The 12,661-nt window shown below is 49.9% G+C and overlaps 1 protein-coding gene across 1 annotated transcript in view; it reads right to left on the minus strand.

Annotated features, from left to right (window-relative positions):
• UBE3A (ubiquitin protein ligase E3A) overlaps positions 1-12,661 on the minus strand; it is a 60,781-nt gene that overhangs the window by 23,942 nt on the left and 24,178 nt on the right. The window contains exons 5-6 of the mRNA XM_037053801.1: positions 4,310-4,614; positions 512-1,773 (exon numbers count right to left, since the gene is read on the minus strand). Of these exons, the coding sequence (XP_036909696.1) occupies positions 512-1,773; positions 4,310-4,614 (1,567 nt within the window). The remainder of the gene's footprint in view (positions 1-511; positions 1,774-4,309; positions 4,615-12,661) is intronic.

Genomic DNA, 12,661 nt, shown 5'->3' on the forward strand with positions numbered 1-12,661 from the left:
TTAAAACTATCCAAAGGAGCCCTGACTGATGTAGCTCAGTGAACTGAGCACCAGCCTGAGAATGAAAGGGTCACCGGTTTGATTCCCAGTCAGGGCATGTGCCTGGGTTGCAGGCCAGGTCCCCAGTGGGGGACACGCGAGAGGCAACCACACATTGATGTTTTTCTCTCCTTAAGTCCTTCCCTTCCCCTGTCTAAAACAAATAAATAAAATCTCTCTTTAAAAAATTTCTTTTAAAAAAAAAGAAAAAAATCCAAAAGTGCCCTGATTTGGGAAGGTAGGCACACAATACAGTACACAGAGGATGCATTATAGAACTGTACCCTGAGACTTATATAATTTTATTAACCAGTGTCACCCCAAAAAACTCAAGAAAAAAAAAGTCCACGTGTTCCTATGTCCCATAACAGTTTTTAAAAGGTCACTTGTAGAACGCACGCACGGGGGCTGCGTCACAACACGCAGGCACTGACTGCACCTAGCACAGACTTTAAGCGGCAGCCCGACTTACCCGGACAAGCGCGTCATCTATGATATGGTCGCGTCTGACTTTGAGCCTCAAGTACGGGTTCAGCTGCTGCCCTTGAACTAAGCTGTAGAGGACAGTGATTCTCCGCTCACTGTACATGCGAATTCTATTGTCATAGTATAACCCCAAGTTCTTTGTCACAGCATTCAGTATAAAGGGGCAAGTCATAAAAGAGAATTTGTTCTCGGTTTCTACTTTGAAAAAGGTGTAATCCTTATCCATCTCCAGAACATCATTCAGCGGCTCGTTGATAAACTCTTCAAAGGGGATGAGTGGCTTCCGGCAGTCCAGGGTCTTCACGCCGAGCTCGGTCTCCAGCGGGTCCACGCGCGGGCCCTTCTTGTTCCTCCTCTCCTCCCCCAGGAGCTCCTGCAGCGTCAGCTCACTGGACTCGGGGATGGGCTCCTCGTCGTCCTCCTCGTTGTGGTCGGTGTCCACCTCCCCGCCCACGACGTTTGCATAGTAAACCATTTTCAAGCACTTCGAAGCAGCAACGATGGCGTCGTCGTCGTTGACTAGGTTCCTCTCGTTCCCTAGATTCCGGTTGTTAAACTCATTGCTGATGACTTTGTACGTAATGAGCTGCTGAAATGTCTCCATCATCCTCCGAATCTGGTCTGCGCTGTACTTCGACCACAGTCTGATCAGTTTCCCCTGGGCTGCCAGGGGGAGCTTGCTCATGGCTTTGCAAAACAAGGGCAAGGCCATTTCCAGATACTCAGGGCTGTGGAGGTTTCTGTTCTCCATGACAATAATGAATAAATTCAGGTAATTGGGGTCTCGGGAGTACACATTGTGATACGTCAAGTCACACTCCACATTGGGTGACAGATACACCAGTGCATTGAGAAAGGCAGTTTCTATCTTTTCGTTGGAGAGCAGCCTGGTGTAGACCCTCCTGATGGCCTCGATGTCCACGGACACGTCCTCAGGGCCTGACTTCTGCAAGCTGTCGCCTGGGGGGCTGTCGCTGTTCCCGGAGGAGGAGGCTTCCGAATCGTCTTCCATGGCGGCGGCCGAGCACGCGGCCTTCTCTTTCTCGTCCTCGTCCTTGTCCTCGTCCTTCCCTTGCAGAGACTTCAGCTCCTCCTTGGTGTGCTGCCGGGCCTTCCGAAAGCTCTGCACCAGCGCCTCCGCGCTGGAGAACACGCGCCCGATGACACGGATCAGAGGGGAGTAGTCCTCCCGCTCCCGACATAATTCCAGGATTTCATATACAATTTCTTCTGTTAGGTAGGTCACATCTAAAAGAAGAAAGAGAACATTTATTTTCCAAATATATGTGTATTTCATTTTAGTAAGTTCTAGGGAAAAGTAAAAGAGCCAGACATTTTACATTCAGTACCATTTATGACTTTCAACCCTTTTTAACAAGTACCTAATACTTGGATTCAACAAAAGATCACGCTTACCTGTTTCTCCCTAAACTGAGAACAGCAACCAACTCACCCATCTTTTATATTCTTTCACTAACACACCGCCCGTAACGGGCTCAAACGCTTTCACACTCACCATACATGTGAACACACGTGCTTAGAAAGCACATGCCGGTCATCACCAGTCACCGCCTACAACCTTGGCAGGGACACTACCACTGACTCCCTGCACTCAGGACTAGGAAGGCGAGCTCCCAGGGGAGGTTGCCCCAGTGTCCTGGCAGAAACCGCTCCTATCCTCTTTCCTGCATAGTGAAACCTAGCTCGTCCCCTCCGAGCCTCCCTTCCAGTTCCCTCCAGGATGCACACCCCTCGGGTGACCGAGAAGAAGGAACAGCCCGTCCCTGTTCGCTCTGAGGCTGGCAGACGCTGGCATTGAGCTCACAGAGTGCCAGGAAGGAGTTAAGAACCACACCCACACCAGCGTGGGAAGAAGGGGGCCTGTGCGCAGACAAGCGTGGCAGACGCTGTGTTGTCGGCAAAACCTGCTCCCCCTCCGCCCTGGGCCCACACTCCCGGCCTCTGGAGGTCAGCGCTCCTGGCAGGCCTTGCCTGTCTCCTGTGGGCTCCCAAGAGGATGCCCCCGAGCGCTGGGAGCCACACAGAGACGGCAGGATCGCCAAGGCTGCATCCGCCAAGAGGCTACGGAACCTTCGAGGACGGGCCACCACACCGTGTGCTCAGCTGACTGAGGGAGGGCGACCGCCAATGCAAGGCAGCACTCAAGAGTTTCACGCACGGAGCTTCACTAGAGTAGCTCACACGGATACATGTGAACTTGAAGTACACAGCCACAAGCAAGCGAACCACGCCTGGGTCCCTGACAGCTAACTGCCATCGGGCACGCAGCCTGCCGCCTGGGGTGCACACTTGCTCTGGAAACGGGTGTGACATGGCCAAGCGACTTCCACGTCACATATATTGACAACTCCCCTCCTCACCCTCGGTGTGGAGCTCATTCACAGAACAGAACTACGAATTTATGGCGGGGAAACTGTCTCAAGCCACGAAAACAGCTTTACTGTGGTGAGAACAAGCGCTCTAATACAATTCCATGTCACTGACGGGTCTCACGCTGACTGAAATGACGCACTCAGGGAGGCTCAGCGGCATTCCCTGACTCATCCGCGCCCCGCACGGAAACCTTCCTCTTTAAAACTTAGCCACCCCTGGCTGGTGTAGCTCAGTGGATTGAGCGTGAGCCTGCGAACCAGACGATCGCGGTTCGATTCCCAGTCAGGGCACATGCTTGGGTTGCAGGCCAGTTTCTGGCAGGGGCCAGTTCCCTGCAGGGGATGCATGAGAAGCAACCATACATTGATGTTTCTTTCCTCTCTCCTTCCCTTCCACTCTAAAAAGATAAATAAATAAAATATTTAAAAAAAAAAAAAAAAAAAAAAAAAAAAAACTTAGCCACCGCTGGGAGGCCCGAGCCCAGTCGGTCTTTCAGAAATTCAGTCACCTTGTTGCTGGCACTGATTCCCTTCACTGAGGGAAAGCTTGGAGTTGAGGATTTAAAAAAACAAAACAAAACAAAAACGGTTGCAACAACATGGGAACCCAGCGCTGTCTACAGAACAAAGCCAGGTCTGGGTACAGACTGCTGCTGGGCAGGCGCAGGCTCCAGCAGCGTGGGCCTGCCCACCTACCGGGGCAGAGGGCACTGGAGGGAAACGAGAGCCGGTCTCAGGGAGCTACCGCAAGTTCCCCAGGCCTTCAGACACAGAAGACCGCCCCTCTTTCCTTCCTCCTCCTCTGCCGCACAGTGCTGGGGCAACAGCCCATGCCAGACACTTCACCCAGCTGCTCCAATATTCCAACAGGCTTAGCAGCTTAACTACCACTTAATACACTTTTCCTAATGGAAAATATTTCAATGTTCCATTGAACCGATTAACAAAGAAACTGCTCCTAATAAGAAACCATCAGAACAGGGAAACAGTGAAATCACTGACTCAATTATTAGCTGTCCTATAGCACCATTAAAATACCCAGTTCCACCCTTGCTGGTGTGGCGCAGTGGACTGAGTGCCAGCCTGAGAACCAAAGGATCACTGGTTCAATTCCCAGTCAGGGCACATGCCGTGACTGCAGGCCAGGTCCATGGCTGTGGGCGCATAAGAGGCAACCACACAGTGATGTTTTTCTCCCTCTTTCTCCCTCCCTTCCCCTCTTTCTAAAAATAAAACAAAATCTTAAACAAACAAAAAACCCCAGCTGCACTATGCTATCATGTCCTAAAGCCACACAATCAGACAACACACACAGGCAGAACCCTCGCACTGCACTGAACCTCCCGTCTGGTCCCGGTCACAAGCTCTCCATCAGAAACGAAGCCTCTTACCTTTGAAATCATTCCGTGCTGCCAGTCCCTCCTTCTTGTTCATTTTTAGGTCAGAGCAGGAGTTGGCGGCGCCTTTCGAGTTCTCGAGGTAGGCAGAGCTGGCTCCTTTCTTGGAGGGGTGAGGATCACAGAGTTTTGCATTAATCTTATAAAGCTCGAGGGCTTTAATAGCGGCTGCATTGTTATCCATACGGAGGAAAGATGGACAGGAAGCACAAAACTCATTCGTGCAGGCCTCATTCCCACAGCCCTCGGTTAACTGGTGGTAGTAGCGTTCTATTAGGTGCTTTGCAGCTGCTCGCTTCCTGTCCAGACATTCAAACAACAAGCACAGAGATTATTAGTGAGCCGCCTGGGGACGCGGCTCCTCAGGTACCAACCAGCAAGTTAGCCAAGCGCTGACGGGGGAGCCTGGGCCCTCCAAACTGGGGGACGATGCGATCGCTAGTTCCTAAGGTGCTGCGATGCTGCCCAAAATCGTGTCAATGAAATATGCTGTCCTTTTGTTTAAAGGGTGGGGGGCTTGTTGGATGGTAAATGGAATTAAACTGATTAGGAAAATCACCAGGTTGACAGCTATGACATTTAGTACTTTATCACTTTAAGAATGAAAATTAAGGAAACGAGAGTCTATTTCAAGTATCAACCCAGCTTTCCTTTGCATAGCCCCCATTCTCATTCAGCAGTGTGTTAGCTTTATAGCTAACACAGAACTTCCACCTGGCAAAAAACATGCCTTCTTCCCCCGAATTATCTCCCAGATGGGGGATTTAAAAATAAATTTATAAATGAAACATCCCAAACTGTGCTATCACACAATCTTGAACCAAAGATGTATTGTTAAAACCTCACTAGGGGGAAAGGTGCAGGGAATACGAAGCATAAATGGTAGGTACAAAATAGGAGGAGGTTAAGAATAATATGGGAAATGGAGAAGCCAAGGAACTTGTATGCACGAGTCGTGGACATGAGCTGAGAAGAAGGGAAGCCGGTGGGAGGGGGTGCAGGGCGGAGGGGAATAAAGAGGAGAAAAATAGGAGAACTGTAATAGCATAATCAATCGATAAAATTGTTTCTAAAAAAACACCCTCCTCATTAATCTCATGTCATAGCAACATGAAATATCTTATATTCATCCCCTTCCTTTGTGAACTTCCAGTAGGCGGACTACGGTCCATTATCCAGTCCCAGCAGAGCAAGAAACGACAGTCGAGAAGGGGTCAGATGTTCTGTTGAGCAAGAGCTGGGCCACATTCGCCACCTCTACAGCTGATCTGCTCGTAGGCATCTGTGCCTCTGTCTGACACGGGGGCTCCAGAATTCGAGCAGGGTAACCACTGCATCTGAGGAAGCAATTTGCAGCTACTCCCTTTATTCCAGGGTCACATGCATAGGAAAAAAAACAAATAATTGAAACTGTAAAAACAAATTTCACCAAAGTGAATTCTCAAACTGTTCCCTCGAGTATCTTACTACTATGCAGGATGTAAAGGCAACAGGCATTAGAGTTTGCATCTTGTTAATTGTGAGATACATCTTGTTAATCCCAACAAATGAACAACTCACAAGGCGGCGAATAAGCGGTAGATAAGGGAGGGGGACATTAGTAAGTTTAATTTTTCCTCAAAAATTGGACTTTGTCTCTCAGCTATCAAGGTGACAAAAAATTAATATTGCAAACACGTTGTAGTCATTCTGGTATTTGTATTTTTCAGATGTTCCATGCAGATTTACCACTCACTGCATGCAGAGAGAGAAAAAAGAAAACCCGCCCCCCGAAACACTTAAAAATTACGTAAACATGACTTGAGACATTTTATTATATGTAGCTATACACAGCCCATTTGTAATTAGTGTTCTAGGTATATAGTTCTATGCAAAATAGTGAAGGGTCAGCATGGAGAGAAAGAGGAACAGAGGCCCCAGAAGACAGACGCCCCACTAGGCATCCTCTCAGACAGAAGGGGAGCCCGCAGCCAATAACTCCCAAACCACAGGCGCACCCTCCGCTGAGACCCTCCGCAGGTGTGGGTCTCCTGGCTGTAGGAGATGTGTGAACACCAAAAAGTATGCATATCGAAAGTCTCCAAAGTGAATCCGAGAATGATTGCTGGCTGATGAGCCAGTTACAGCCAGTAGATGTGGGATGAAACCATTTCCACCTCCAAGTATTGGTAGCTGTTTGCTCTGAATAATGGAACTGAATCGAGTTTGGTTTTAAACTCTTGTATCTTTCTCCTCCTAATTGATTTCTTTTATGATAAACATTCTACTTGCACATTAAATGCTACTTGCAATTAATAAACATGAACGGAAGAATGTTAGTTGGTTTTAAAACTTCATAGACATGATTAAATGGCCTCAAGGTTTCCTAAATTGCTTACATAATTTTTTGAAAAATTAATTATAAAAAATCAAAATACCAAAACACTGTAGCTAATTTTCTAATAAAAATGCCAGGTTTTGTCCTAAAAAGAAAAGAAAACCCAGCCACGTGTGTAATGCACACGGGAGAGCGGGGACAGTGAGTCTGGGACCGGAGAGAGAAATCCGAGGACCGAGGGAAGGGACCCCCCCGTGCCTCCCACCCGCCCGCAGCTCTCTGATCCTGAACAGGCCCATTTGCTCATCCGCGAGTATCCTTTCCGCCCTCCACTTTGGCCACTCCACCCCACAGAGAGGTGAGCAAGGCAGCACTATCTATTAAATGCCTGATGACATCTGAGACACACTACCCAACACCTGGACATAGGTTATCGCGTTGCGTCCCGACTCCGATGAGTATCTGCGGTCCATAGCCAAGAGAGGACACGGAACCAAGAGGTCAAATCACACAGCCATGCTCACGCTGAGGCAAGAGCAGGGCTGGGCAAGCACAGGTGTCTGGGCACCCTCCGGCTTCACCGAGGCTGATGCCTGTCCAAATAATTCTCAACAGTAGTGCTGAAAACTTCTATGAAAAAAATCCCATGAGTAACATGCAATTGAGAAAAGTAAAACTACTTCTGGAAACCTCTGATTCGAATTTCATGCCTAGGCACGCCACCTGGTGTCACACATGCACACCACTGCCCTCCACGCAGCCGATGCGTCTGACTCGCCTGCAACCCGTGTGCGTGCCAAGTGCTCTGTGGACGCCCCTGCTGCAGGAGGCCTCGGTCCTGGCAGCGTGGAGCTCCCACTCAGAGGCCAGGCTGCTGCGTGTACATGCCAGCTTGGCCACTCGGGGACTCCGTGACCTTAAACAAGCTCCTCCACATTTCTGTGCCTTCGTTTTCTCCTCTTTAAGATGAGGCTGCACAGGGGAAGTGCCTTGGCCAACAGCAGATTTGGTGAGTCCGGGACATAAAGTGCCCAGGAGACTGCCTGGCACAGAGCAAGCCCCACCCTCCCAAGTCTGTGAATCGGCGCGTTAACCCTCACTCTGCCGATGCTCTCAGCAGTCATGTGACAAACCATGCATCTAAATAAGAGATGAGAACCCAGGCCTGACAATGAAACCCAGTTTGTGCCACACTGCGGGCAGCTGGCCCCCCAGGGAGGAGAGAGGAGTATCTGGTGACCTGCTTCCCAGACCCACACATGGAACCGGTGGTCGCACTCGGATAGGACTGATGGGAGGCCACGCCAGACCCCTCCTTCACCCATGGGGTCAGCGCAGTAACTGTTTTTCCTTTTCCTCACCCCCACGGGCCTTAAACTAGCTGTGCACAGTTCTGTGTCCCTGCCAAGTTCAGAGTGTGTGAAGGCCTCTGAGCGGCCAGCGTGCTCGCTACTACCAAGGACAGTGTGGCCGATGGCTCGCAGGAGGTCAGTCTCTGTATAGCAGCCACAGCGAGTCACAGGGTGGGGCCCGACCGGCCGCCCTCTTTGCAGAGAACTGCAAGGCAAGAATGGCCTGCACAATTTTAAGTGGCTGAAACAGTCAGGAGAAGAACATTCTATGACACAGGACAAGTATGTAAGCTTCACATATCAGTGCCCACGCTCACTCCTCTCTGAACTGTCTGCGGCTGTGTCCACATGCCAGCAGCAGAGCTGAGCGGCTGGGCAGACACTGAACAGCCTGCAGAGCCCAAAATAAATCCCACCTGGCCCTCACAGAAAGTTCCCCACGTCTTAATTTAGAGCCATGCTCTCTGCCCTCCAGGGACACTCCCATGTGACCGCACAGCCTCCCCCTCAGCACACCAGCGGCAGCACGTGGGCCTTTGCCACACTGGGCCTGGGCAGAGGAAGGCCCGTGGCAGCGTGGCTGTGGGCAGGACAATAACATGGGTGTGACAGTGTATAGTTTTAATTCAAACGTTCCACCTAAAACATCCTGGGGTGTGCTGAGTATGGTGTTGTCACGTTCCAGGATGACATGCTTATGATTTTATAGTAAAATAGGGGCGTTATTTGTGCTGGGCCCTGTATAATTAAAGGAAAAAAGGAAAGAGTGGGGGTGGGGGAAGAGGTAAAGACGGAGGGAGAGAAGAGAAAAGAGGGAGAGAAGAGAAAAGAGGGAGAGAAGAGAAAAGATGAAGTTTGGTGACACTGTGTCCACCACTCCTAACCACACACCAGGGGAGGGGCCAGGCCACGGTTCCCGTCATCTCACCTCTCACTGGCTTGTCTTACCATCTAAAAACAAAGTACTTAATAATCACGTAGATTTGTGGGGGAGGGGAAAAAGGGGATACTTTTCCCACTGAGTCAGTAATGAACACCCAGTGAGACCTTCTAGGGGAGCAAGTTCCCAAAACTAAAGCAGACACTTAAAAGTACTTACTCACTTACAAGGCAGTATTTCCCCTTTATCTCACATCCATGGCTGAGTCAGTGACCCAGCCCCAGGGACGAACGTGCTCTAGAAGAGACACATGTGGAGGCCGGAGCCGCCCCAGGAAACCTGCCCGAGACCCTGCAGAATGAGCTCCCTCCTCAGGGAGAGGTGCCACCATCGGCACCTGGCCCGGAGACGCGCTAAAGACCGGGGACTCCGGGACCGGGTCTGGGACCATGACAGAGCAGGGTCAGCGGTGACGGGAGACCCCAGGTGGCGAGCCTATGGGGCACCCAGTGAGATCCTTTCCACTTGCCTATGGTCTGACGTTCTCCAAATAAGACACTGGGGGATACTGTGGCCCTGCTACCGTTCTTCAGAGGCAAAGGGCCCAGTGCCAGCCTTGTTGGCGGAAAAGGGACCCCAGGGCCTGGGCACCGAGGGCCCGATGCTACCTCTGCTTACGTTGAGCCCAGCGTCTGGGACAGTCCAGTGCTAAACACAATACCCAAACTCAGTAACAAGGATAACAACCGCCGTAAGCTGACCACAGCCATGCACAGCAGCTCGGTCACCAGGCCTGTGACAAACACGAGGACAGTATGTTTACTGACCCGGAAGCAGCTGCCAGCCGCGCAGGAGGTGGAAGTCAGAAAGACCTCACGCTGATGACGGTAGGCGGCTGGAAAATAAGCGATGAACACAAGAACAAAGGAGATGAAGCCATAAAAATAGCAGCTGTCAGAGGGTGAGGACGTGCACACGGACAAGGAGCAAACCAGACTCACATCAGATCAGAAGTTGTGACAGAACACTGAGGTAGTGGTGACCAGGACAAGCACAGGTGGATGAAGCACAGGACGGGGTGACCCAGAGGCGAAGCCCAGAAAGTGTGTGAAAAGACGCACCGGGGCCCTTCCCTGAAGAGGAAGCCCCTCGGCTGGGCGGGGCCAGGAAGCCAGAGCAGAACAGCAGAGGCCTGCCAGCAGAGGAGGGCCCCGACACGCACCGCCTCCTGGTACCTCAGAGGAAGTGGCCCAGCTCAGTCACCTCCAGGGTGTGGCCTTTGGGACCACACCTCACCCCCGAAGCTGGGGCTGATGTGAAGATTTGGGAAGACTGGGCCCTGGAAGCCTACCCAGTGAGAGGCTGGAGAGACACAGGCCTGATAGACACCTGGGACACGGCCCAGGGGGAAGGCTGGGCCTGTCCAGGCGGGACTCAGTGTCACCCAGTGTCACCCAGTGTCACTGTGATCCAGCTGACAGGACTTCAACAATGAGACACTTTTCATTTCAATTTAAATATAATGGGTTTGATAGAATAACCCCTCATTAATAATGTATTGCTTTTATCATCTCAATGCCTGGCGTATTTGTTATATGATAAATACAAAGTAAAACTTTAGGAATAATATTTATATAAAATCAATCACCTTTAGGCAAAAAAAACAACTGTTTTTTAAAAGTGTCACACGCTTTGGTTTCTCTTCACATTGCATAAATCTTTCACCTTTTACTGAAAGTATCATATTTTACAGTGAGATTATAATAAACAAAAAGTATGTATCCAACTGCCTGCCCCCTTCACAAAAGCACACGGCGGCATCAGTGCGGCACACTCACCGATTCTCTATGACGGACACGCAATAAACACGGCCTTTCATTGTTTTTTTCCTGACTCTAAGGTAATCAAGATAGAAAATTTATTTCTTGACTAATTATACACTGGAGTTTCTACTATGGACTGGGCAATATGTTGTAAACTGTGTGATAAAGATCTAATTAGCTCATTATTTTCGTTCAAGTCAAACCACAAAACACAGGAAAAAACACAGTAATAGGGAGCAAAGAACAAGGGCAACAAAACAGAAAACCGGAACAAATATACAATATTAGGCACTAATCCAATCACATCATCAATCATGTTATGTATCAATGGCACATAAACACACTCGTCAAAAGAGCTTGTCAGAATGGATCCAAACATAAGACCCAAACTATGTAGAAATGTATGTGCAAATGTATGTACACTCAGAGGAAAACACACCCAACAACACATTTCTAAGTAGCATGGGTCAGCGAAGAAATCGCAAGAGGAACTAAACAATATTTTGAGCTAAATAAAAATAAAAACATAACATCAAAATGTGTGGTATGCAGTGAAAGCAGCACTCAGAAGAAAATTTGCAACTCTGAATGCATGTACGCAAAAACACCTAAAACCAACCATCTAGGCTCACACCTTACTAAACAAAAAGAGCACAAAATAATCGAAAGCAGAAAGAAAGAATAAAAATGAGAGCAGAGCCCTGGCTGGTGTAGCTCAGTGGATTGAGCTTGGGCCTTGAACCACACGATCGCGGTTCGATTCCCAGTCGGGGCACATGCCTGGGTTGCAGGCCAGTTCCAGGCAGGGGACACATGAGAGGCAACCATACATTGATATTTCTCTCCTTCCCTTCCCCTCTAAAGATAAACAAATAAAAATATTTTTAAAAAATGAGAGCAGAAATCAATGAAACTGAAGAATGAAAACCAACATCAAAAGCTGGTTCTTTGAAAACATCAATGACAGTAGTAACATCCAGAATGACAGCAGACACTACCAGGCGCTACAGACACTGACAGGTAATAAAACACCACCACAGACAACTCCTGCCCACAGACGGGACAGCCCAGGTGCAAGGGACCAATTCCTTCAGGGACGCAATCTGCCAAAGCTCATGGAAAGGTCCTGAACCCGTATCTGCTTTTAAAAATTGAGTAACAGCTTTCCAAAACAGAAAGCACCAGAGCCGGAGGAGTTTGCGCGTGACACCACCTCCCTCCCATCTGGGTCAGAGGACACAGCCATACCCCAGGGCCCACTGGGACGACAAGGCCCAGCTTGCCCGCCCTGCGACACAGCGTGCAGGGCACTGAGCGCAGCGGCCTGGCCTGCCATCCAGAGTGCTAGTGAGGAGCGGGGTGTTGTCACCCATGTGCCCTGGGCTGTGTCCACAGACACCAGCGAATTTACATATAAACTGACTCCAGAAAGTTCCTGCATTTCTGAAAGGGAATTAAAGAGGTAGAAACAAACATTTTGCACAAACTCACTCATTTGATTCTTTCCCATAACAAGCACCTGCTGACTACCAGGCCATGCCAGGCACTCGCATTAGGCTCCCCGGCTAGTATGAAATGACCCGGACACCAAGGAAGCCAAGGTGAAACAAGTCCGGCACAGGAAAGCCCACAAAGGCCAATCCAAAGGGTCAGGAGAACGGAGAGGAGAGATCACAGGTGCTCACAGACGAAGCCTGGTCACGAAGCTGTCTTGAAAAAGACACCAGCTGAGCAGGGACCTCTGGAGTGAGTGAAAGCCCCGTGGGTGTCACGGAAGAGTCACAGACCACAGGCACAAGTGCCAGGACCAAGGAGACATCAGGACAAGAGCAGTAAGCTGATGTAGAAAGAACTGAGCAGGAGAGGGAAAGGCCATGGGAGGGGATCTGGAGGGGGGCGAGGGGGGCGAGAGGGGCACGCACGGGCTGCCCTGTGGGAGTAGGGAAGTCCAGGAAAGGGTGGCGCGCAGCAGTG

The sequence above is a fragment of the Sturnira hondurensis genome, unplaced genomic scaffold (assembly GCF_014824575.4).
Source record: "Sturnira hondurensis isolate 20B ecotype Veracruz unplaced genomic scaffold, ASM1482457v3 Scaffold0007865, whole genome shotgun sequence".
Taxonomy (NCBI): Eukaryota; Metazoa; Chordata; class Mammalia; order Chiroptera; family Phyllostomidae; genus Sturnira; species Sturnira hondurensis.